Here is a 26,887-nt window from a genome sequence, read left to right on the forward strand (position 1 = left end):
TCTTAAACTGAATGATAGTGAAACCAAGCAAAAAAACATCTAATGGTAGATCAATTCACTTGTGACCAGACAGCAAAGGAAGAAGGAAGCACCGGTGAGGTTTTCTACACAGAAGCGAAAACTGGTGTCAAAGGAGCTAATACCATATAAGAAAAGGTCTACTCACATATTGTAAGCCATTAAATGTAGACGATGACAAGGCTCGTGCATTTGACGAGTTTACTTCCACCTCAAGCTAGAAAACTGAGGACTGAGATTTCTAAAAGGTGGTGGTCTCTACTTATATTGGCGTTTCAGAGGGGGGAAATGTACCCATTCTCCCAAACCAACAGAGACAAACACACTTCAGCATGCCAAATAAATAGAAGGGACAATTAAACAAGATATTTGAAGAAGCTTACAGAAGGCTAAAAATCAACAATTACCAAGATATCAATCATCCCCTGTTGGAAACAGAGTAAGGACCTTCCTCCCATTGATGGGCGCGGCTTAAGAATCAACATCATCAACATAAGATGACACCACAGGACTACCATTATGCACTGATGTCCCCATTCTCTGAACCTGTGATTGCTTGGACAGAATTGGATACTCAAAACGCCCATTCGCCGGTGCCCCAAAATGCCTGTAATGCAAACCAACCGACCGCTAAACACCCTATACATACTATCCTTGTCAAATGGCTACATCAAGAAGCTCAATGAGGCGGTGCAGGAGGGGTTATTCTGAATAGAAGGATCATGGGTTGCTGGTTTCTCCAGCTACATTACACCTAATTCAATTTTGCATGCATAAACTTTTAGCATTACTTACCAGGGCTGGATTGATATTTACACAGAATCCATTTCCACTGATTGTGGAAACTGATTCAAAGGTATTAAAAACTTACTATCCTCACAAATTGTACTTCACCTAATAAATGATTGCAGGTCTTTACTGATGTCATGGCCAACTCACCATCAGTGCGCCGCATATACTTGGAGGCAAATGCTGTGATACTGATGGACATATTTGCAAGCTATGGGAAAACCTGGGGTTCTCATAGCTTAGGTGAGAACAATATCATGTTTTCTGATTATTCTCCTCTTTATGCTTTATTTCAGTTTCGCAAAAACTTTTATGGAACTGATACACTGCGATCAGTTCCAGTTTGTACGATCCACCTTAATTTCCTAAATAAATTTGATCTCTTCATTAGCCAAAAAAAGAAATAAAGAAGTAGAACTATCCAAGGTACTTCATTTAGTAAGTTGATTCACATATGAATTTAGTGCTGTGAGTCATTCAATAGAATGAATCTTACCAGAGTTGATGGTGTCCATCTCATTCAAATGGTTTGGTAGCCAACCTTGCTGAATTGGTATTGATTTGGTAGCTAACCTTGTTGAATTGGTATGATTTGGTAGCCAATTTTGTTGACTTGGTTTTGATTTGACAGACAACCTTGTTGAAATTGTGAAAAGTGTGCAAATTGTTAAATATCGTAGGCTTTACAGAGTGAGTTTTTTGGCTATAAAACGAGAGCTTCAACTCTCATTTCATCGCACCAACAAAGAGTGAAAGATAGAGAGCAAGGTATTCCATAGACTATAAGAAAATAGTTTGTGAAGAAAAATAGAGTGTGAGAGATATTATAGTGAGGTGGAAAAAACAAAAGAGTATTTTTTCTTTTGAGGGTGTAGTGGTCTTAGGAGTATTTGTACTCGTTACTACACAATGTAAAATTCCTCGCTATACTGATATCAGTTGCTCTTCTTGACCATGGTTTTCCCCTTATTCAGAAGGGTTTTCATGTAAAATCTTGATGTCAGTTTTGCTGTATTTTTATTCTTGCTGATTTAACCATAACTTAGTGGTCGGCGTTTATCACTAATACCGTAAATTTTTACGGGGTTTATTCCCAACAAGTGATATCAGAGTCAAGGGTCTGTCTGAGTATGCTCTATGGTTGCAGCACAGTCTGAACTTCCACATCAGAAAAGAATTACTTTGGTCTCCCAATAAATAGTATTTATATTTGTGATAAACGATGGAAGCCAACACTAGTAGAATGGTTACTTTGAATGACATAAATTATGCCATTTGGAAGGGAAAAATGGAATATTTGCTCTATGTCAAGAATTTTCATCAACCTGCCTTCACCACTATAAAGTCTAATAATAAATCAGATGAAGAGTGGAATTTGTTACATAAGCATGTTTGCGGCTTTATTAGACAGTGAGTTGACGATAATGTTTTGAACCATATTTCTGGGGAGACACATGCTCGGACCGTATGGGAGCACCTTGAAAGTTTGTATGCTCGGAAAACTGGAAACAACAAGATGTTTGTGATAAAGCAGATGTTGGGTTTAAAATACCATGATGATTCCGCGATGACAAATCATTTGAATAATTTTCAATCATGAACCAGTTATCTGCTATGAGCATTAAATTTGATGAAGAAATTCAAGGCCTGTTTCTACTTGGTTCCCTACCAGATTCTTGGGAAATTCTTAGAACTTCATTATCAAATTCTGCTCTGGATGGTGTGATCTCTATGGATCTTGCCAAGAGCAGTCTTTTAAATGAAGAGATGAGAAGAAAATCTCAGGGTTCCTTCTCATCAGATGTCTTGGTGACTGACTTTAGGGGGAGAAGCAAGAATCAGGGTTCTCAAAATAGAGAACATAATAGAAACAAATCCATAAGCAGACTTAAAGATATTGAGTACTATCATTGCGGGAAGAAAGGGCACACAAAGAAGTTCTGTCGGATTTTGAAAAAGGAGAATAGAAACAATGAAGAACACAAAAAAGATGGCAATCGTGTGGACACTGTCACTACAGAAGACCTTGTTACCATCCTTGATGCGGATCTGATAAATATTGCTTGTGATGAGTCCAGCTGGGTTGTGGACAGTGGTCTCATGTGACATCAAGGAAAGAATTTTTCTCATCCTATACTCAGGGTGACTTTGGAACTTTGAGTATGGGTAATGAGACTGTATCTAGGGTGGCTGGTGTTGGAACGATTTGTTTGAAAACTAGTATTGGAACTAAACTAGTTTTAAACAATGTAAAACATGCACCTAATGTTCGTTTGCACTTGATCTCTGTTGGTGTTTTGGATGATGAGGGATATGTTAGTACTAATGGTGCTGGAAAGTGGAAGCTTACTAAGGGCTCCATGATTGTGGCTCGTGGGTAAAAGCGTCGTGGTCTATACTAGACTACGACCTCTACCTGTGTTGATATGGTGAATTCCGTTGAGAGCCATAACTCTTCAACGTTATAAGAGGCTTAACCACATTAGTGAGAAAGGACTAAATGTTCTGGCCAAGAAGAATTGTTGTCAAATTTTAAAAGTGCAAAATTAGAAAAATGTGAGCACTACTTGACTGGAAAACAAAAAAGAGTTTCTTTCCAATCTCATCTTCCTTCAAGAAAGACAGAGTTGCTTGGGTTGGTGCATTCAGACTTATGTGGTCCAATGAAGACAAGGACTTTGGGTGGTGCACTTTATTTTGCTACCTTTATTGATGATTGCTCTAGGAAACTTTGGGTCTACATCTCGAAGACTAAAGACACCCAAGTGTAAACTTTGGGTGTCTTTAAGCAGTTTCAGGCTTCAGTTGAAAGAAAAACTAGAAAGAAGCTGAAGTGTATTCGTACTGATAACGGTGGTGAATATTGTGGACCGTTTGACAAATACTGCAAGCAACAGGGTATCAGACACCAGAAGACTCCTCCTAAGACTCCTCAGCTTAATGGTTTAGCAGAAAGGATGAACAAGACATTGATGGAAAGAGTCAGATGTTTGCTTTCTGAAGCAAAGTTGCCGAATTCCTTTTGGGGTGAGGCTTTGTTGACCGCCACACATGTTATTAATCTATCCCCTGCGGTTGCTTTGCAAAAATGATGTTCCAAACAAAGTTTGGTATGGCAAGGATATTTCCTATGACCACTTGAAAGTGTTTGGTTGCAAAGATTTTGTACATGTACCTAAAGATGAGAGGTCAAAATTAACTGCCAAGACAAGGCAGCGCATCTTCATTGGTTATGGCTTTGATGAGTTTGTTTACAAGCTATATGATCCAATTGAGAAAAAGGTCGTGAGAAGTCGTGATGTTATCTTCGTGAAGGATCAAACCATTGAAGATATTAACAAAGAGGAGAAGCTAAAATCTCCAAATTCTGAAGGTTTAATTAATCTTGATCAAGTTCCTCATACAAATGCGGATGACGTTGGTGGACTCAATGATGATGGTGATGCCCAGAACCATATTCCAAATCAACATATTGATGGTGATGGTAATAACAATGCTAATGTTAATGAGGCAGATGCTCCTACTCACGAAGCTGTGGATGAGTTAGATATTCCACTCAGGAGGTCTTCTAGACCTCGTACTCCTTCCTCCCGTTATTCACCCAATGAGTATGTATTACTCACTGATGGGGGAGAACCTGAATGTTATACGGAGGCTATAGAGGATGAGCACAAGGATCAATAGATTGAAGCCATGTAAGATGAGATGAAATCTCTGCATGAGAACCATACTTATGAGTTGATGAAATTGCCTAAGGGCATGAGAGCTTTGAAAAACAAGTGGGTGTTCAAAGTTAAAACTGAAGAACATAGTTTGAAGCCCAGATACAAATCTAGATTGGTTGTCAAGGGATTTGGTCAAAGGAAAGGTATTGACTTTGACGAAATATTTTCTCCTGTCGTGAAAATGTCATCCATTCAGACAGTTCCTGGTTTGACTGCTAGTCTTGATTTGGAGATTGAGCAGATGGATGTGAAGATTGCTTTTCTTTACGGTGACTTAGAAGAGGAGATTTATATGGAACAACCTGAGGGCTTCAAGACAAAAGGTAAAGAAAATCTTGTATGCAAACTTAAGAAGAGTCTATATGGATTGAAGCAAGCTCCCAGACAGTGATACAAGAAGTTTGAGTCTGTTATGGGGGAGAAAGGCTACAAGAAAACTTCTTCAGATCACTGTGTGTTTATACAAAGATTTTCTGATGATGACTTTATCATCCTCTTGCTATATGTGGATGATATGTTGATTGTGGGCAGGAATGCTTCCAAGATTGACGAGTTGAAGAAATAGTTGAATAAGTCTTTTGCAATGAAAGACTTGGGTCATGCTAAGCAGATTTTGGGTATGAGAATTACTCGTTCGAGAAAAAAAATGAAGCTTTACTTGTCACAAGAGAAGTACATAGAACGTGTACTGGAGCGCTTCAATATGAAAAGTGCTAAGTTGGTTCGCACACCCCATCCTGGTCATCTGAAGTTGAGTAAGAAGATGTGTCCAACAACAACGGAGGAAAAAGAGAGAATGACCAAGATTCCTTATTCCTCTGCCGTCTGAAGTTTGATGTATGCAATGGTATGCACTCGACCAAGTATAGCTCATGCAGTCGGTGTTGTTAGCAGATTTCTTGAAAATCTTGGAAAAAAACATTGGGAAGCAGTCAAGTGGATACTCAGGTACCTAAGAGGTACTGTAGGAAATTGCTTGTGTTTTGGAGGATCTGATTCAATCTTGAAGGGCTACACGGATGCTAATATGGCAGGTGATCTTGATAATCGTAAATCTACTACGAGGTACCTGTTCACATATTCAGGGGGAGCTATCTCATGGTAGTCGAAGTTACAAAACTATGTTGCACTCTCTACAACTGAAGCAGAGTATATTGCCACTACAAAAGCTGGCAAGGAGATGATATAACTAAAGAGATTTCTTCAAGAACTTGGATTGCGATAGATGGAGTATGTTGTCTATTGCGACAGTCAGAGTGCAATATACTTGAGCAAAAACTCCATGTACCATGCGAGAACAAAACACATCGACGTCAGATATCATTGGATTCGTGAGCAAGTGGAGAACGAATCACTTCAAGTCAAAAAGATTCACACGAGTGAAAATCCTGCAGATATGTTGACCAAGGTAGTACCAAGAGACAAGTTCGAGCTATGCAAAGAACTTGTCGGCATGCCGGCATGCACTCAAACTAGAAGACAGTGCTACCTCCTCTAGATGAATGAGACTAGAGGGGGAGATTGATGGTGTCCATCTCATTCAAATGGTTTGGTAGCCAACCTTGTTGAATTATATCGGTTTGGTAGCCAACCTTGTTGAATTGGTATGATTTGGTAGCCAATTTTGTTGACTTGGTTTGGTTTGGTAGCCAACCTTGTTGAAATTGTAAAAAGTGTGTGCAAATTGTCAAATATTGTAGGCTTTACAGAGTGAGTTTTTTGGCTATAAAAGGAGAGCTTTAACTCTTATTTCATCACACCAACAAAGAGTGAAAGATAGAGAGCAAGGTATTCCATAGATTATAAGAAAATAGTTTATGAAGAAAAATAGAGTGAGAGATATTATAGTGAGGTGAAAAAAGCAAAAGAGTATTTTTTTCTTTTGAGGGTGTAGTGGTCTTAAGAGTATTTGTACTTGTTACTACACAGTGTAAAATTCTTCGCTATAGTGATATCAGTTGCTCTTCTTGGCCGTGATTTTTCCTTTATTCAGAAGGGTTTCCACGTAAAATCTTGGTGTTATTTTTGCTGCATTTTTATTCTTACTGATTTAACCATAACTTAGTGGTCCGTGTTTATCACTAATACCATGAATATTATTTTTCGGGGTTTATTCCCAACCAGAGTAACATTCAATTCTATGCCACAAATGCGATACTTTCTTACACTTACACATGCACTGTATATTTAAAAAACATACTCAAATTAAAACCGGAAAAGCAAATACAAATGCCACCCATGAAAAGAAACAACAAAGGAACTAAAGCAATACCAATTTAAGCTGATGCAGCAAGCTCTTCAATTATTTGGCAGATCCAAATGCTAGCAGCAGCAGCTCTTGCTCAAAAACTGACATACTGTCTTTGTCCTTCAAGCATACCCATGCGTCTACTCCACCACTATCTCCTGACTCCATCAAGCATTTGTACCAAAATCTTGAATCCGACTTACCCATGAAGGTTTTCCCCAGCCAAAATCAACATAAAATTGGTAGCCACACAAGCTACTAATATGTAGATCTATCTCGCCTCGAAAAATTGCTGCAAAGAGCTCCGCGGTGTCATAGGGAATAGCCAATATTGCCTCATCTCGATTCTTTTTATAATCCATATATTTGGAACTCAGTTCTGATAATGTTTTTCTTATACAAGTGACCAAAGTGGGCAAGTCAGAGCCATCATTCTCGCCTTTACATGCTGTGGCAGGTGTAACAACGTTTCCTACACAATGGTTTGGCAATGGAGGGACAAGACGCTTTCGTATATTTACGTTGTGCGCCAATCGAGATGATCTTCTCTCGTTCCCTGAAGCAACCATGGCACATTTCCAGATCGCAGCTGATACTACCTCAACGCGAGTAGGCACTTGTACAGAATCACTGACAGCCTTAGCCTTGAGCGATGCAATAGTAGATGCATCAAAGGCAAAAAGTTTAGCGACACGTTGTTCATCAAATAAAATTTTGATCATTTCTGACCTCATAGACTTGGGTGAAACATGGGGAATAGGTGGTGGCAGGGATTCTGCAGCTGCAACAAAATCCGGGATCACATAGTCGTCGGTGCTATCTCGAGCAGTAACTGACCAGGCATTGATGAGGGTGCACAATGTGGCACATCAGCAATTTTGTGAGAAGCTCAAAAACAGTGACTTGAACAAGCAGAGGATATAAGTCAACGTTTATCGATATCAGGCTTTCTAAAAACATCTTCAAACTGATAATTATAATGAGCAAAAGCCTCGTAGAAAGGTACCCCATTGTCGTTGCATTCAATTGAGTGATCCTTAATTCGACCAGCAAAAGTATAAAAACGAGCAAGAGTTACGGACAAAGATTTCTTCAAAAGAAATAATCTTGTTTGCTCGTCGCTGGAAAATGATTCACCACCATCTAAGGGAGGAGGAGTATAAAATTGTTGAAAATGTCAAAAGTCCCACATCATTGGGTGACATATTTGGTTGGGATTTTTTTCTTATAAAAGAAAGTCTAATGTTTAGGATTTAAACACGCCTCTCATTTGCCTTCTTATCTTCTTAAACATTTGTATCTTTTCTCTTTAGTATTATTTTACTTGTATTTTGGAGTGAAATAAAATATTGGTTGTGTCCGAGGAAGTAGGCAAAATTGGCCGAACCTTGTAAATTCTAGTGTTCCTTTTATTATTGCTTTATTGTTTTATTTATTATTTGGTGGCTGTCATAATTTTTGGTATAGTAGTTGTGACTCATTCACACTATATACATTTGGCTTCCGTAACAAAATTAGACATGACTGAACAGGCATGGGTGGTGCCATTTGGTCCAGAACAGAAAATTTGAAGCATCTAAGGTGATTGGGAGTAGGAGAAAGAGGTTTAATGAGATCCATGGAAACTATCTCAATCTTTCTTTCCATGCCAAACTTTAGTCTCTTAGGTCGTTGCACTCAATTATGCAAAATCAAGTTTGTGTTTTGCCGTCCCATCAGTATTCAATGGCGAAGCCGGAAGCCGGGAATTTTGCGAAGGATGTTCAAATTTTAATACACACATATAAAGAATAGTTTTTGATCATATATATACACGATATAAGTTTTTATATATATAGTAATACAGTATAATGTTTCGTTAAAGGGTGTTCGGTTGACCAACCTTTAAGCTACTGCCTCCCATCGATCTATTATAAACTTGTACTGGTACTTTACGAGAGATCATATATGGGATACGATATGATCTTCAAATTCTTATTTTTAATAATAAATCAAACTGTGTATCACATGTTATTAATTGCTGGAAAGGAATGAGTTTTAGGCATACAATAATAAATCTTGTGTGATAGGCATACACTGAATGCTATTCCACCACAATCGAAATGGCTTAATTGGACCACCAATAGACCTCCTGGATTGTCTATAACGGCATATTTGGAAATAATCCTCGTCTATAGCGCGCGCAAAAAGTCTAATGACATCATTTTGATCAACAATTGGAAGGAAACTGAGACTAAATATATGCAGTACCTGTCATCTATAACCAATAAGAAGATTTTAAGTGTTGGTCCACTCATAGGGCAAACTGATGAAAGCATTCAGGATGATCAGGATTCCGACATCATTGAATGGCTCGACAAGAGAGATCCATTTTCAACTGTCTATGCAGTATTTGGAAGTGAAAGCGTCTGGTCAACGGAAAATATTCAAGAGATTGCTCATGGAATTGAGTCAAGCAACGTAAACTTTTTATGGGTACTTAGGTTTCCAGGGAGCGAAGTCGAACAAGTTTTACCTGAGGGGTTTCTGAGTAGAGTTAAGGAGAGAGGAATGGTTGTTTCAAGATGGGTACCTCATGCCAAAATTATGAGACACACAAGTATTGGCGGATTCTTGAATCACTGTGGTTGGAATTCTACAGTTGAGTGTATACATTTTGGGGTTCCACTTATAGCCATGCCATTTAATATGGATCAGTTTATAACTGCAAATTATGCAGTTGAACATGGCATGGCATTGAAAGTTCAGAGAGATGAAAAAGGAGGGCTGAAAAGAGAGGAGATAGCAAAAGCCATAAGAAATGTCATAATGGAGAAGAAGTTGGGAGAAGAACTGAGCAAGAAATCAAAGGAACTAAGTGAGAAAATAAGATTAGAGGAAGAAAAAGAGATTAATCAAGAAGCTGTGGAGGAACTTCGGAACCTTTGTTTGATGAATAAGAAAGAGAAAAGTATTTAAGTATTGTTGCGGAAGCCAAATGTATATAGTGTGAATAAGTCACAACTACTATACCAAAAATTATGACAGCCACCAAATAATAAATAAGACAATAAAGCAACAATAAAGGGAACACCAGAATTTACGAGGTTCGGCTAATTTTGCCTACTCCTCGGACACAACCAATATTTTATTTCACTCCAAAAATACAAGTGAAATAATACTAAAGAGAGAAGATACAAATGCCTTAAACAGATGAGAAGGCAAATGAGAGGTGTGTTTCAATCCTAAATATTAGACCTTCTTTTATAGGGGGAAAATCCCCCCAAACTTAACTCCCAACCGATGTGGGACTTTGGCATTTTGCCAAACTTCAACAAATCTCCACCTTGGCAAAATTCCACATTTTTCAATTCTCTCTCAATAACAAATTTTGGTTGTGTCTTCATCTTCAATCTTCAGTGTTCAACAATGTTGATCAAATCCAAACAATGTTGAAACTTGATCGCAGTCACCACCTTAGTTAGCATATCAGCAGGATTCTCCGTAGTATGAATTTTCTTCACCGTGACTCCACCTTCTTCTATGATTTCTCGTACGAAATGATACCGAACATCAATATGCTTCGTCCTTGCATGATAAACTTGGTTTTTCGCTAATTGAATAGCACTTTGACTATCACAAAAAATTGTGATACCTTTTTGTTCAACACCAAGCTCCTTTAGCAATCCTTGAAGCCAAATTGCCTCCTTCACAACCTTTGTAATAGCCATGTACTCTGCCTCTGTTGTAGACAAAGCAACTGTTGACTGCAAAGTAGACTTCCAACTAACTGGTGCTTTTGCAAAAGTAAACACATAACCAGTAGTTGATCTTCGTTTGTCCAGATCACCCGCAAAATCTGAGTCACAATATCCAACTACAGACTGATTGTATTCCTGCTAAAAAACTAACCCGATATCTACAGTATTATGAATATACCGTAGAATCCACTTCACAGCTTGCCAATGCTCCTTCCCTGGATTGTGCATATATCTGCTAATAACTCCAACAGCTTGTGAAATGTCAGGCCTTGTGCAAACCATTGCATACATCAAGCTACCAACAACATTTGCGTATGGTACCTTTGACATATACTCTCGTTCAGCTTCATCCATTGGCGACATAGTAGTACTTAGCTTAAAATGGGGAGCAAGTGGAGTACTAACTGGCTTAGTCTTGTCATCTATGCCAAAACGTTGTAGTACTCTCTTCAAATATTCTTTCTGAGATAAACAGAGTTTCTTTGAACGTCTATCTCTAATTATCTCCATGCCAAGAATTTTCTTTGCCTCACCCAGATCCTTCATCTCGAACTCCTTCTTCAGTTGATTCTTCAATTTATCAATTTCTTCCGAATTCTTGGAAGCTATCAACATATCATCAACGTATAGGAGAAGATATACAAAGGAACCATCTTTAAGCTTGCGCAAATACACACAATGATCGTATTTGCTTCTCTTGTACTCTTGCCGCAACATAAACTCGTCAAATCACTTGTACCATTGTCTAGAAGATTGTTTCAATCCGTACAACGATTTTTCAAGTTTGCATACCATATTTTCTTTTCCAGCAACTTTGAATCCTTCTGGTTGATTCATGTAGATTTCCTCCTCCAAGTTTCCATGTAAAAATGCAGTTTTTATATCCATCTGAACTAGTTCCAAATCCAATTGTGCTACCAAAGCCAACATAATTCTAATGGAGGAATGTTTTACAACTGGAGAAAATACTTCATTGTAATCAATTCCCTCCTTTTGAGCATATCCTTTGGCCACCAATCTTGCTTTGTAGCGAACATCTACTTGGTTAGGAAATCCTTCCTTCTTTGCAAATACCCATTTGCACCCAATTGCTTTCTTTCCCTTCGGGAGATTGGCCAATCTCCATGTATGATTCTGATGAAGGGACTGTATTTCATCATTCATGGCAATCCTCCACTTATCTTCTTCTGAACTTTGGACAACATCTTTATAAGTGGTAGGAACATCATCAGCTACAATTGAGGTTGCACAAGCAACCGTCTCTATGAGACGAACAAGTTTCGTTATTGTTCTTTTTGGCCTGCTGGTTGCTATTGATTCAAGTTGTTGTTGAGGTTCCTGAGTTGGAATCTCCTCTACTGGCTCTTCTTCCAGAGGGTAATCTTCATTTGTTTCCTCCTCTGCTTCTTGTGTAGGAAAAATAAATTTTCCCTCAAACTCCACCTGCTTAGAAGCACCTTCATTTTGTTTGGTATCTTCTGTTACCTTATTTACCATAGCAGATTCATCAAAGGTAACATCCCTGCTGAATATTACTTTCTTTGTCATAGGACACCATAAGCGATATCCTTTGACTCAAGAAGTAATTCCCATAAAAATAGTCTTCTTTGCCCTTGGATCCAATTTTGACTCCGTCACATGATAATATGCAGTTGAGCCAAACACGTGCAAAGAGTTATAATCTACAGCAGGTTTTCCATACCATTTTTCAAATGGTGTCTTGCCATCAATAGCAGCAGATGGTAGACGATTAATTAGGTGGCAAGCATATGTAATTGCCTCAGCCCAAAATTCTTTGCCCAAGCCAGCATTGGACAACATACACCGTACCTTCTCCAGCAAGGTCCGGTTCATACGTTCTGCCACTCCATTCTGTTGTGGTGTATGTCTAACAGTGAAGTGTCGGACGATGCCATCATTTTCACAGACCTTATTGAAATGATCATTTTTGTATTCACCTCCATTGTCTGTGCGAATACACTTGATCCTCCTGCCTGTTTGATTCTCCACCATCGTCTTCCATTTGAGAAAAATTCCCAGCACTTCATCTTTGTTTTTCATTGTATACACCCACACTCTTCGAGAAAAATCATTAACAAAGGTTACAAAATAGTGCTTCCCACCCAATGAAGGTGTTTTGGAAGGACCCCAAACATCAGAGTGTACATAATCTAAAATGCCTTTAGTATTATGGATCGCTGTACCAAATTTAACCCTTGTATGTTTCCCTTTAACACAATGCTCACAAAACTCCAAGTTGCAAGCCTTTACTCCTTTTAACAATCCTTGATCTGATAGAGTTTTCAAGGATTTTCCTCCAGCATGTCCCAAGCCCATGTGCCATAGCTTGGTTGCTTCTGCCTCTTTGTCGTCACTGGATGTCACTGTCGCTGTCCCAATAACTGTACTGCCACGATAGCGGTACATATTATTATTCTTCCGATTAGCCTTCATTACCACTAGTGCACCAGAGCATACTCTCATCACTCCATTTTCTGCAATGATTTTGAACCCTTTTGATTCTAGGGCTCCCAGAGAGATGAGATTCTTCTTCAAATCCGGTACATATCGAACATCTGTTAATGTTCTGATCATTCCATCATGGTTCCTTAATCGTATTGAACCAATTCCAAATGAGGTAAGAGGGCTGTTATCCGCTGTGTGGACGACTCCATATTCTCCTTCTTGAAATTCCACGAACCAGTCCCTGTTGGGACACATATGATAGCTACAAGCCGAGTCCATCAACCATATGTCTGATGATGTTGATGACTCTATTGTAACTAATGAGAAGTCTGAATCATCACAATCAGCTACATTTGAATCCATAATGGCCTTTCCATTGTTATGTTTGGCCTTATTCTTCAACTTCGGACAGTCTTTCTTCCAGTGCCCTTTTTCTCGACAAAAGGCACATTCATCTCTGCTGGGTCTGGATCTTGACTTGGATCTTCTCTTCTTTGTCCTCGTTTGACTTTGAGGACGACCCCTCACAAATAGTGCTTCTCCTTCTCCGCCCTTCTATTTTTCTCGCTTTCTTTGTTCATAGCTGTACAAAGCCGAACAAACTTCTCTGAGAGAAACTTCGTCATTTCCATGGAGTAGAGTAGTTTCAAGGTGCTCGTACTCATCAGGAAGTGACGCCAACAACATCAAGGCCAAGTCACCATCATCATAAGTTGTATCCATATTTTGCAAATCTGTGACCAACTTATTGAAACTGGTGATATGTTCATTCATCGTGGTACCAAGAACATAGGTGAAGTGAAACAGTCTCTTCTTCATGTACAATTTATTTTGACTGTTTTTCTTCAAAAATTTATCCTCCAGTGCTTTCCATAATCTACTTGCAGAAGTTTCCTTTGTGTATGGATATTTCTGCTCTCTAGCAAGGTAGGATCGAATGGTACCGCAAGCAACACGATTGATAATTCTCCAATCTTCTTCTGCAATAGCATCTGGTCTCTTTTCTTCAATAGCAAGATCTAGCCCTTGTTGAAAAAGGACATCTAGAACCTCGCCTTGCCACATCCCAAAATGTCCGGACTCGTCAAATATTTCTACCGCAAATTTCGCATTTGACACAATTCTTGTCATAAGCGAAGATGCCAATGATGACGTATTGTTGACACTTGATGTAGATTCTTCTTGTTTATTGTCTCCCATCTTTGACACAAATATTATTTAATAGCTGACGACACAAATCAAGATTATTCCTTTAATCGATTCATTCAAGTTTTTCTATGTTCACCCAGGTTAGTTTAAAACTTCTCTGTATTATGCTTTTAGTAAATGATTAAACACTTAAGTTCCTGCTTAGCTTTGAAGATCTGCTCGATTCCTGATTTTTGTTATTCTCACTCAAAACAATAGTTTGCATGAACCGTCTTCTTCTAATACTGCATAAGTTTCAGAACTGAGCATTTGGTCAATCCCACTTCTAGCCTATTTGTATTTTTTTTTATGAGAATTAGAACTTGAGTATTACTAGATCCATCAAGGTTATGGCATTCTGCTGGGTTCCCCGTAATAAGTGCTTTTCATTATTCTTGCTGTATCACTTTATTTGGATGAATATTTGAACACTCCTACAATATCAATTTTGCAACCATTCATGATTTTCATGGAGGTAGTGTAGAGGAATCACGTGAGAGGAGGAAACTTTAGAGAGTTGCTAGAATAATAACTGGGCCGTGAGTTTTAATAATCGAAAATTTGAATTTGGGCAAAAAATAATAAAGGAATTTTTACCTTCCTATACCATATATGAAACCTTATTACCCTCAATGTTTAAGGTTTGTGTTTATTACATTTTAGCATACCAAATTATCATTTATATACCATAATTAATTTAGAGGTATAATTAATTGGCAGTTTCTTACTCCTTAATTAAAGGTGTCCATATATCCTACGTTTCTCTCTCCCCTTAATTACTAAGATCTGACCAACCCGTTTTCCCCCTCCCATTTCTTTCTCTTCTCCGTTTCTATTTCTCATTTCTTTCTTATTCTACTCAGTTTTGCTTTTTCATCCATTTTTATAAACATTAAAAAAGGATACTAAATAAGTTGTTGGCTGGGTGATGAATCTCATCTTACCTAGTAATTCATGTAATAATTGCTAAAATTGTAGTAGCTAAATGAAGCTATTTTGCCAGCATAAGTTGAGGGAAGCTGTGTTGATTTGATAGCTGTACACAGTACATTTGTGGGTGGTTCTTCAATTACCGGAAAAAAATATCGAAGAGTACATGGTCAGCACCACCGTCGCTGCTCCTTTTTACCATCGTTATTGGAGATTTCAGAAGGTGTGTTGCTTGTGGTAGACTTGTAGGTAGTCGTCCGATTGTCAGAAAAGTTGCCGGAGTCGGAAAAGTTCAATGTACCAATCCAATAAACGGTGACGATTTTTGTAGATGAAGAGCAAATTTTGTTGTCATTATTTTTTTCCACATAAGATTGTAGTTTAATTGTAGTATAAATGTAGTAATTTTGTAGAAATTGTAGATAAATTGTAGAAAAATTAAAAAAATTGTAGATAAATTGTAGACTGTTTTTTAAAGAAGATTTTGTAGAAGCTTTAGTTGTTTTGGATTTGTGAAAACAGAAAACAATGCATCTACAATCTGAATATAAATAATCTACAATTTATCTACAAGATATCTACAAACTGGATACATTGAATTTTAATATCCCAATTCCCATTTCAATTGTAGCATAATTGGCATTTTCGACATAATTGTAGAAGATTTGTAGAAGTTTTAGTCTTCCCAATCTATAATTTATCTACAATTCTACAATTTATCTACAATTTATAGAAATATGTCTTCTTCTTCTTCTTCGACGAGTTTCAATCTGAAATTCAGTCAAAACCAAGTCTAATCTTCACCAAAACCCCTCAAAATTGAGATATAAACTCCTAAACATATTTCGAATTATTTACAACAACACCCAATCCAAACAAATAATGATTTTTGAAAACCTAAATTTGAATTCAAAGCTTTCAAGCTTTTTAATGGCTATCAATGGTGGAAAATATATGGAAGAACAAATTTTTTCAACTTTGAGTTGTTGAAACTTGAAAATTTGAATTGTTCGTTCTTTTTTTTTCTCGAGAATTTGAATTGTAGTTCTAGAGAAAAATACGCAGATGAAAAATCTCCTTTCCCTTTTTAAAAATTGAATTTAATGTAGAATCAATTAACACCAAGATTCTCTCCTTAATTTTAGCGCGTTTTAGGGAATATTCTGCCCTTTTAATGCCTAATAGTCGAATGGTATATAAATTGTAGTTAAAGTGTGGACTGGGCGGGTAATTAACAAACTATGCAATTTAGGGTAATAAGGTTTCATATATGGTATAGTTAGAAAAAAATCCCCAAAATAAATCCTCCTAGGCCCATTTCCACATTAATAGACCGCTTGCTCAAGTCAGTGAGGGCTATAGCTGGCTCACTTCATTGTGAACACAAAACTGGCTTACTTCAATTGATAAACAATTGCCAATCCTCTCCATTTCTTGGCCCATTAGCTAATTGATTAAGTCACATCTTTTCTCTACGATAATAATTCATAGCCTCACAATAATCTTAAAGATTAGGAAAATAATTAAATGCGCTAGTTGCTTTAGGCGCGATTAATAATAATCATTGCGGCTATGGGTACGGTTCCCATGGCATAGTCATGATACATGATTTCCAAATTCGGGGGTACATTTCATGTAACCCGATCGTAACAACTTCGAATAATAAAACTCTTTAAAATAAATTGAGGTATGCCATACGCAAACAAAATCCATAACTTATAGCCCTCGCATAAATAAAAATATTAGTATAGAAAATGCCTTGAACTTTCGTAGTTTGCTTTAGGCGCGTTTAAATAAATTATTGTGACTATGGGTACGGTTCCCGTGACATAGTTATGATACATAATCCCCAAAATCGAGTGTGCATTTCATGTGACCCGATTATAACAACTTTGAACAATAATAAAATAACCATGTCACGAACCGCGAGTGCATTTCATGTAGCGTGGTTTGCGGTGTGTTCCAAAATGGCCAGTGTACAACAATCGTAACTTGTCAAAAAATAATTCCATAAGTTCTAAAAAGCGGTTAAAATAATTAAAAGCGGCTAGAAAGCTAAAAATGCACAATAGGTTTAAAACTTGTAATTAATCAGATAATTAGGCCAATTTTAATAGTTTAAGCGACCGTGCTAGAACCACGGAACCCGGGAATGCCTAACACCTTCTCCCGGGTTAACAGAATTTCTTATCTAGAATTTCTGGTTCGCAGACTTTTAAATAAAGTCAAATTTCCTCGATTTGGGATTTTAAAATAAACCGGTGACTTGGGACACTAAATAAAATATTCCAAGTGGCGACTCTGATAAATTAAAATAATCCCATTTCGAATAATGTCACTTTAATTATAAAAACTCCCTTATATACACCCTCGGATGGCAAAAAGGAGGTGTGACAGTGAAAAACTTCAACCTCGAATTAAACAAGAGAACTTCCTGACCCGGCTCAAACTCTCGAAGTTGGATGTGCTTTCCATGCCACATCTTAGTCTTTTCTTTATATAATTTGGCATTTTCATATGCGTGCAATCGAAACTCATCTAGCTCGTTGAGTTGCAGCAACCTCTTCTCACCAGCTAAGTCCATATCTATATTCAGCTTTTTAATTGCCTAATAGGCTTTGTGTTCAAGCTCGACGAGCAAGTGACACGCCTTTCCATAAACTAATTTATATGGAGAAGTGCCTATGGGAGTCTTGTATGCAGTTTGATATGCCCATAATGCATCGTCTAGCTTCCCGGCCCAGTCCTTTCTATTTCCACTTACTGTTTTCTCTAGAATCTTCTTTACCTCTCTGTTTGAAACTTCCACTTGACCACTCGTTAAGGGGTGATAAGCAGTGGAAATATTGTGCTTAACTCCGTACTTTGCAAGAACATTATTCAACAATTTGTTGCAGAAGTGAGTTTCTCTGTCACTTATCAACACTCTTGGAGTTCCAAAGCATGGGAAGATGTGCTTCTTTACAAAGTTTACCACAACCTTTGCAGCATTAGTGGGAAGAGCAATGGCCTCCACCCACTTAGAAACATAGTCGACCGCCACCAAGATGTACCTGTGACCATTAGAGTATGGGAACGGTCCCATGAAATCAATCCCCCAAACATCAAAAAGCTCCACTACCAGAATATTTTGCAGAGGCATCTCGTGCTTCTTCGTGATTGTTCCGGTTCTTTGGCATTTGTCACACTTTTTAACAAAGGCATGTGCATCCTTAAATAATTTTGGCCAATAAAAATCTGACTATAGAACCTTCTGGGTGGTTCTATCCCCACCGTGATGTCCTCCGTATGGTGAAGCGTGATAGTCATGTAGTATTGCATTCATCTCTTCCTCAGGAACACATCTTCGCACCAATTGATCTGCGCATAGCCTGTATAAGAATGGCTCATCCCACATGTATAGCCTCACATCACGTAGGAACCTTCTTCTATTATCGGGTGTCAATTCTGGTGGTGTCACCCCACTTGCAATAAAATTCACATAATCTGCATACCACGGGGCTTTGCTTGAGGTAATTGCCAATAATTGCTCATCAGGAAATGTTTCTTTGATTGACCCTCCTTTAGCTACATGGCTCCAATTTTCTAATCTGGAGAAGTGATCAGCCACTTGATTCTCTGTCCCTTTTCAATCTTGGATCTCTAACTCAAACTCTTGCAAGAGGAGCACCCAACGAATCAGCCTCGATTTGGCGTCTTTTTTCTCAAACAAGTATTTGATAGCTGAATGAACTATGCAGACGATGACTTTGGTCCTCACTAGATAGGATCTGAATTTGTCAAACGCCCACACCACTGCAAGCTACTCTTTTTCAGTAATTGTGTAGTTCATCTGGGCTGGATTCAGAGTTTTGCTCTCATAGTAGATGGAGTGAAAGATTTTATTTCTCCTTTCCCAAAACAGCTCCAATAGTTGTCACTCGCATCGCACATCAACTCAAATGGCTACTCCCAATCCGGAGCAATGATAATTGTTGCAGTCACTAACCTTCCCTTCAGCTCCTTAAATGCTTTCAGACAGACATCATCAAATTTGAAGGAGACATATTTCTCAAGCAGCATGTACAAGGGAGAAGAAATTTTCGGAAAATTCTTTAATAAAACGACGATAAAAACTTGCATGGCCCAAGAAACTACGAATGCCCTTGACTGATGTCGGTGGGGGAAATTTTTCAATCGCCCCCACCTTCACTTTGTTCACCTGCAAACCGCTTTTGGACACTTTGTGCCCCAGGACTATACCTTCACGTATCATGAAATGGCACATTTCCCAGTTTAGTACCAAGTTCGTCTCTTCAAACCTAGCAAGCACTTTATCAAGATTCATCAAGCAATTATCAAAGGAACATCCAAACACATAAAAATCATCCATGAACACTTCCACAAATCTTTCAACCATGTCAGTAAAAATAGCCATCATGCACCTTTGAAAAGTCGCAGGTGCATTACAGAGACCAAAGGGCATTCTTTTGAATGCATACGTGCCATAAGGACACGTAAATGTGGTTTTCTCTTGATCCTCTAGGGCTATATCAATCTGATTATACTCCGAATAACCATCTAAGAAATAGTAGTATTCCTGGCCAGCTAATCGATCAAGCATTTGGTCAATAAAGGGGAGGGCAAAATGGTCCTTGCGGGTGACATTGCTCAATTTTCTATAATCTATGCAAATTCTCCACCCAGTGACAGTTCTTGTGGGAATCAAGTCATTATTTTCATTAACAACTACAGTCATCCCTCCTTTCTTAGGTACACATTAGACGGGGCTTACCCATTTGCTATAAGAGATTGGAAATACAATACCTGCATCTAGCCACTTAATCACTTCTTTTCTTACCACCTCTTTCATGATTTGATTTAGTCATCGTTGTTGCTCTACACTTGACTTGTGTCCGTCCTCCATGAGGATTTTATGCCTCCAGAAAGCTGGACTAATGCCTCGAATATCAGACGTCGTCCACCCAATTGCTCGCTCGTGCTCACGTAGCACTCTCAACAGCTTTTCTTCCTGCAATTTAGACAAGTCAGAAGAAACAATAACAGGTAAAGTGTCAGAACTGCCCAAATAAGAATATTGAAGGTGAGGAGGCACGGGTTTGAGCTCCAATTTTGGATCTTCCTCAATTGACGGCTTTGGAGGAGGTCCACTTGACCTATTTAGGGGCTCAAAGGGGTGTATCCCTTGCATGTAAGCACAAGATGCATCTAGGATATGCATCATCTCCTCAAACCTCCTTATCAATCTCCAAGTTATCGAACAACATAAGTGCTTTCTCTAGAGAATCGTCTAGATATACACTCGTGTCAAGAAATTGCTTGTCCACCTCCATAACAGATATCATCGAGAGCTCCTCATAGTGGATGGGAAGTTGAATTGTTTTGTAGACATTAAATACTGCTTCCTCGTCATCCACTCTCAAAATCATTTTTCCCTCTCTCACTTTAGTAATTGCATCACCAGTAGCCAAGAGAGGTCGCCCCAATATGATTGGAACCAGTTCGTCAGCCTCATAATCTAGTATAATGAAGTTCGCAGGAATATGAACTTCCCAATTTGCAGCAATACATCTTCAATCACTCCCTCAGGGTGTGCTATGGACCTATCAACCAGCTGCAACATCACAGTAGTTGGTCTTGGAGCTCCCAAACCCAATTGCTTGAACAAGGATAAGAGCATCAGATTTATGCTTGCCCCCAAATCGCAAAGAGCACGACCCACATCAATATTACCAATTCACACAGGGATGGTGAAGCTGCCAGGATCCTTAAGCTTTTGAGGGAGCTTGTTTTGGACCCTTGAAGTGCACTCCTCAGTAAATGCAACTGTCTCAAATTTAGTCAATCTTCTCTTATGAGTCACTATATCTTTTATGTACTTAGCATACTTTGGAATTTCACGAAGTACATCCACCAGTGGAATATTTAATTGAACCTGGCTCAACATAGAGAGAAATTTGCTGAATATGCGATCATCATTCTTTTTCTGCAATCTCTGGGGGAAAGGTGGTGGTGGCCTTGCAGCCTCCACTGGCTCTGAATTGCATCCTTTTTCTTTGATTTATGTGTCGCCTTAGGAATCAACTCCCCCTCAGGTATATGCTTATCTTTTATCTTCTTTGGCACTTCCTCTAGTTCCCTCCCGTTTCTGAGTGTAACTTCATTAACTTGAGGGTTCTTCTCTGTATCACTGGGGAGAATGCCTGTGGGTCTAGTATTTTGATTTGTTGCTAACGGCCCCATTTGCCTCTCAAGATTTCTGAAATTGGTCCTGAGCTTTTGATTGTCAAGCAACAACTTCTTTAGCAAATCATTTGTACTCTTTTCCATTTGTTGGGGTGGCTTCTGAGGTTGATTGAAATTTCCTTGGGGTCTATAATGATTTTGATTCGGCTGATTTCCACCCCATGAGAAGTTGTGATGATTCTTCCAATTTGGATTGTTAGTGTTCCCATATTGTGCATGCTGATTCATTGAACCTCTGCTCTGTTACCCCACATAGTATATGGATTCAGGATTCGTGGGGCACATATCACTTATATGATTGTCGCCACATAGTTCATAGCAAATAGACATTTGTTGTACATGTTGCATTGGTTGTGTTTGTTGCATTGTCATTTTATTCATCTGATTTGCCAATTTTGCTATAACAGCTCTCATGGCTGAAAAGTCATCAAGCTCAATCAACCCGGCTGCTTTCTGTTTAATTGCCCTTCGTTAATCACCATCACCTTGCCAATTATGATCATTAGCAATGAAGTTATTTAGCAAGAGTTGGATTTCACTGTACGGTCTAGCCATGCAACTACCCCCACAAGCTGAATCAAGATTCATCTTTGATGTATCATCTAGCCCATCAACAAAAGTGTGACCCAATATCTCATCAGTCTGACAATGATGTGGGCAGTCCCTGAGTAGCTTCTTATATCTTTCCCACGCTTGACGAAATGTCTCACCATCCCGTTGTTCGAACCCAAGAATCTGACTCCTCAATGACTTTGTCTTCTTAGTGGGGAAAAACTTGATTAAGAATTTCCTTGCTAGATCATCCTAAGTGCGGATTGAGTTCGCGGGTTCCTTTTGCAACCATTCCTTATCTTCCCCGAGTAGTGAAAAAGGGAAAAGTGTCAGCCTGACATAGTCCTTGGAAACGTTCGGATAATTGTAAGTGTCCGTAATTTCCAAGAAATTCTGAATGTGCCTTTGCAAGTCTTCATGAGATAAACCCACATATTGCCATGTTGACTGAATCAACTGCACCATATACTGTTTGAGTTCAAAATGCCCTGTGATATCAGGCTTCACAATAGCGTAAGTCATATTAGCAAGACTGGTCCTTGCGGCTTCAATCACCGCACGCTCTTCGTTACCTGCCATCTCTATTCGCTTTGGTTGAACTACGATGTCCAACTCTCCTTCTATTCTAGTATTAGCTTCGACTTCCCTCCTCACTTTGTGAAGTGTTCGTTCAATTTCAGGATCAAGAGGAAGGAGATTGTTTGCACTTCTACTCCTCCGCATTCAAGAGAAGAGCCTGTGTCAACAAAAACAAGGTAAACTGAAAATTAAAACTTGAATAAATAACTAATAAAAGATCAATTCAGTCAAGTAGCTAATTTCTAAGTCCCCAGCAACGGCGCCAAAAACTTGTTGCGACCAAAAACACTTACGCAAGTGCACGCGATCGTCAAGTAATAGAGTAGTGAGTAGAGTATCGTTCTCACGAAGACTTATGACTAACTTTTGACTGATTCAAACTCAATTAACTTATCGATTCAAGAGATTTATCACAAAATAGATAATTTAAGAATTTACACCTAAAAATATCAAGTAATGAAATAATGGAAAAATCAACCAAACAAATAGCAATTTCGAATAACAATCAGCAGGAGAGAATATTCCAGGGTCAGGGGTTAGCTAACAATTATGTTGCGTTCTTGGCTTAAAATAACTAATTGATTTATCTGGATTGTTGATTGACATGGTTGATATTACTCATAAGAATCTGTCAAGTCCTTACTCGCCTATTCACGTTAACTTAATGCCTATATGTCTATGGAATTAAGATTAACAATAATGCATTTATAATTCCTGTATTTCAATCAAGCAAGGCGATTAGGTATATGTTTATCCTAATTGCGAATCCATTCCCCGATGCCCGGGTTCAAGAACTTGTGTGAGCACGTGATTTTTGCTTCACGAAAATTACTCCAAAAGAAATAAAAAAAAATAAAACAAAATCCATTCGGGTACAATTTTTGAGAATTTGCGCGACATTTTGATAATTGTTCTGTCCGTAAATGTTCACCTTGCTATAGTTGAAAATACAAAAATACGCGTGGCATGCATTTAGGAATTAATGGTACATTTAGGAATTAATTAACCATAATTTGTTTAAAAGAAATTCACGAAAATATGCTTGTGTGTTTCTGTGCATTTTTGTGATTTTAGTTTTAATTATAGGTATTAAATAATATATGTGTAATTTTGATTGTATAAATTATTTAGGATTTTTGTTTAAGTGTTGATAATTATAAGAAAAGAAAGAAAATGGTTGAAACAAAGGAAAATAGGGATTGGGCCACCCTAGGTGGACCCAAATTCAGGCCCAAAACAGCCCCCCCGGTCCAATTTGGTCAAGCTTCCTGACGCCTCAAACGGCGTCGTTTTGCTCCTTTTAATTAGAGCCGTTTGATTAAATCAATCCAACAACCAGGATCTCATCTTCCTTACCCATTCCCTGAACCCGACCCGCTGTTTGGATTCGGACCGACCCCTGGCTAAAACCAAACGACGTCGTATTTCTTTAGTTCCCTTAATCCTGGCCACTGATCTTAATTGATCCAACGGCCAGGACTAAACCACCCACCCCGTATATAAGACCCAATCCATTACCCCACGCCCCAAACCAAACCCCCCCTCGCCTACTGTTCATCCTCGTCCCCAGACCCCCCCTCTCAAACCCTAGCCGCCTTAGGATTTCCCCGACCTAAACCCGGCCACCCAGACTCCGATGGCTGCCAAAACAACACCAGTGAACCTACAAACCACCCTGAACACGAATCCTTGGTCACTTAACTTCGAATCATCTCCAGGGTTCTCGAATCTTCGATCAAAGATTCGAGCCAAAACCCTAAATCACCTAATGAGTCCCAAATTCACAGCAGCCACTCCCCTGACATCCCTCATACCCTAATCAATGCTGGTTTTGTTCGAATCTAGGTAGAACTCTTCGAACCACAAATCTGAGCTCAAGAACCCTAAAAATCGAATCCATAGGGGTCTGTCCAAACCAACAAAAGCTCGGGGTCAAATAGACTTTTACCGAGGTGTTCTCAGGTGAGAACACTTCGATTAAAGTCCATTCGACCCCAAAAATGGTCGATTCCAAGTTCGAGCCTGGGTCAGTTTTGATTTCAAATCCCCGAGGTAATTTTTGCCCTTTTCTTTTATTCTCTTGTGAATTCTATTTGTTTTTCATGATTAGTTTGGTTTGATTCTGATTTTTTATCAAACTCTGTGTTTCCTGAGGTGATGTTTAGTTTGTTTTGTGTTTTAATGATTACCTGCAGTCCATTATAGCTTGTATAGTCGTGTAAATAAGTGTCGTCAATTAATTTGTTTGAAATTAGAGGAAACATGACAGTAGCTCAGCAAAGTCTGTATGCCAACTTGTAATGAACCTGTTGAATATGTTCAGTTTTGTCTGTTGAACTAGGCTACTCATTCATTCAGTGACCTCCTGATCTTCATAGAAGCATGTTCATTAGTCATCACTGCTTCGAGCTTAGCTTGTATAGCCTGTTCATTAGACCTCCTGTTCCTAGTCTTTTGCATTGTTTGGCTGTGAGTTGGTCAGGATTGGCTCCCAATATGACCAACTCTTGCCATTTTGATTAGCACCTTTGTTTGATTTTGTTGAATCATTGTTTGAACTTAGGCAGAGAGTTGGGTATAGCTGTAGAAATCTAGCTGACCCACCTAAAACCAGTATCAAGTTTAAGTTGATTAGTTAGTAATCAGGGTTAAGCTGATTAGCTAATAGTCAGTAATTATTAGCTAAATTCAGAGGGGGTTTATATACTGACTGTTAAGAGTTAGGGTAATACAGTAATATGCAAGGGTTAAGGGTAATTTTGGCATTTGACAGAGTTTAATCAGGGATTAACTTAAGAACATGTCAAGTGGTATTTAAAATACTATTAATCTAATGGCAATGGGGAACAAGACACAAGGGCATGGGTTTATTTGAATATTATAACCCCTCCCATGACTCTTGAGTAAAACAAATAGGACAGGCATGGGGGACAGCATAGTAGGGATCAATAAAAGACACTTAGGCATGGGAAACTAAGGGGTATGGGCAGGAAAAGGCTGAAGGAATCAAGGCAGCGTGGGGGCCTGCCATTTCTGCCTATAAATAGGCTCATTAAAAACAAGAAAGGGGCTGGTCTTCCAACTTTGAGAGGTCAATTTAGTTTTGAGAAGCATAGGCTGGTTTTTCTAATCCTAAGAGACCAGAGAGAGATTGAAAGAAGAAAAATCTGCTTTACTTTTACTGTTGGAATCAGTATTCACCTCTATTACTGTTGCATTGAGAGTTGTGGAAATTTGCTGAAAGTCTGTTGGTCCATATTCTATTGCAAACTCAAGTTTTGGTCATATTGTGGTGGTTTATATTGCTGTTGGGCATTTGGGTTGTATTCTGGGATTTTCTGGTGCATTTGGTATTGCTGCGTGGCATTTTCTGAAGCTACTGTTGGGTTTTAACCTACTGTTGGGCTATTTTTGTTACTGCTATGTTATTGCTGTCCGTTTGCTTGTTGCTGTTGTTATTACTGCCTTACTGCTGCCCAGATGCTGTTGCTGATCTTCTTCCTCTTCTAGTTCTTGTTTCGAATCTCAGGTACACAACTGATACACTGTCAATGTAGGCTGAAAATTGAAACCTGAGTATAGAAATGAAGAATTGAAGTGCCTCTTTCGAATTTGCTTTAGTTGTATATTGAATGTTAAGCTATGTATGATAGTTCATGTATTCCATTAGAATCATGTCTGGGTTTGTTTGGATGTTGTTTCAATGGGTAATTGTCTGGGCATAACTTTCAATATAATTAGAGTTTGTTTGACTCAGCATTTGGTCTAAAAGGCAAGAAATCCGAAATGATGTAGATCTCATGTTGGTTTCAGTTTCAAGTTGAAAGTATGTCTCCATAGCTTTAGTATTGCAATAGTGAGTTGACAAAGTCATTAACGGTTTGCTTCGAGTGTCATATAATCAGATAGGAATATAGTATGAATTCATGTCCTTAAATTTATAGAATCCGTAGGCTTGACATACTTGTGGCGCGATTCAAGAAATGTAGAAAGGACAAGAACCTTAACCCAATAGGTTATTCAAGTTAACAAGCAAGTTAAGTAACTTTCGTAACCACTAGTAATTAAGGTTGGCTTAGCTTCAAGTAGTTGAAAACAATTAGTCCCAATGGTTCATTTCGGCTAACAATGTGGGTTCAAATTAGTTATAAGATACTTTGTCCCTTTTGAATGCGTATTGCCTGTCAATTCCGTATTTGGTTATAATTTCAGCTTCAGTAGTATCGGCTTGTAGAATGAGGCTTGAAACAACTTTCTTTCACGCAAAGTTTGATTGCAATTTTCTGGTTGCGTTTGCTTGAATCCGTGAAATAAATAACTGGTCTTTTCAAGCATTTAAATAAAGTAGGACCTTTTCTTCTTCCATTTAGAGACGGACGAAAAAATATAAAAAATAAATAAATAAA

General features: G+C 38.5%; 2 protein-coding genes across 2 annotated transcripts; one reads left to right on the forward strand and one right to left on the reverse strand.

The window, feature by feature from the left end:
• Window positions 1-6,947: 6,947 nt before the first annotated feature.
• LOC107808325 (epi-neemfruitin B 7-O-acetyltransferse L7AT-like) lies at window positions 6,948-8,427 on the reverse strand. The gene is made up of 3 exons (XM_075253201.1): window positions 8,301-8,427; window positions 7,711-7,923; window positions 6,948-7,612 (listed from the first exon to the last, which is right to left on the reverse strand). The coding sequence occupies exons 1-3, from the start codon at window positions 8,425-8,427 to the stop codon at window positions 6,948-6,950; spliced, it is 1,005 nt and encodes a 334-aa protein (XP_075109302.1).
• A 594-nt stretch (window positions 8,428-9,021) lies between these two features.
• Window positions 9,022-26,038, forward strand: LOC107808324 (mogroside IIIx synthase-like). The gene is made up of 5 exons (XM_075253202.1): window positions 9,022-9,637; window positions 15,266-15,327; window positions 22,583-22,657; window positions 25,726-25,867; window positions 25,962-26,038. Exons 1-5 carry the CDS (start codon window positions 9,022-9,024, stop codon window positions 26,036-26,038), a joined length of 972 nt encoding a protein of 323 aa, XP_075109303.1.
• The last annotated feature ends 849 nt before the right edge of the window (window positions 26,039-26,887 follow it).

This window comes from Nicotiana tabacum, chromosome 5 (genome assembly GCF_000715075.1).
Source record: "Nicotiana tabacum cultivar K326 chromosome 5, ASM71507v2, whole genome shotgun sequence".
Lineage (NCBI taxonomy): Eukaryota > Viridiplantae > Streptophyta > Magnoliopsida > Solanales > Solanaceae > Nicotiana > Nicotiana tabacum.

What these genes read in the sequence shown, in the direction of transcription:
- LOC107808324 (XM_075253202.1), top strand. Translation starts at nt 9,022, where the DNA reads ATGCAGTACCTGTCATCTATAACCAATAAGAAGATTTTAAGTGTTGGT. An exon ending in GTTATTGGAGATTTCAGAAG is followed by an intron (nt 15,328 to 22,582) that starts GTGTGTTGCTTG and finishes GTTCAATTTCAG; the next exon opens with GATCAAGAGGAAGGAGATTG. An exon ending in CCTGTGTCAACAAAAACAAG is followed by an intron (nt 22,658 to 25,725) that starts GTAAACTGAAAA and finishes ATTTGCTGAAAG; the next exon opens with TCTGTTGGTCCATATTCTAT.
- LOC107808325 (XM_075253201.1), bottom strand. Translation starts at nt 8,427, where the DNA reads ATGGAAAGAAAGATTGAGATAGTTTCCATGGATCTCATTAAACCTCTT. An exon ending in ACCCATGCCTGTTCAGTCAT is followed by an intron (nt 7,924 to 8,300) that starts GTCTAATTTTGT and finishes CTCCTCCCTTAG; the next exon opens with ATGGTGGTGAATCATTTTCC. An exon ending in AAAGCCTGATATCGATAAAC is followed by an intron (nt 7,613 to 7,710) that starts GTTGACTTATAT and finishes ATGCCTGGTCAG; the next exon opens with TTACTGCTCGAGATAGCACC.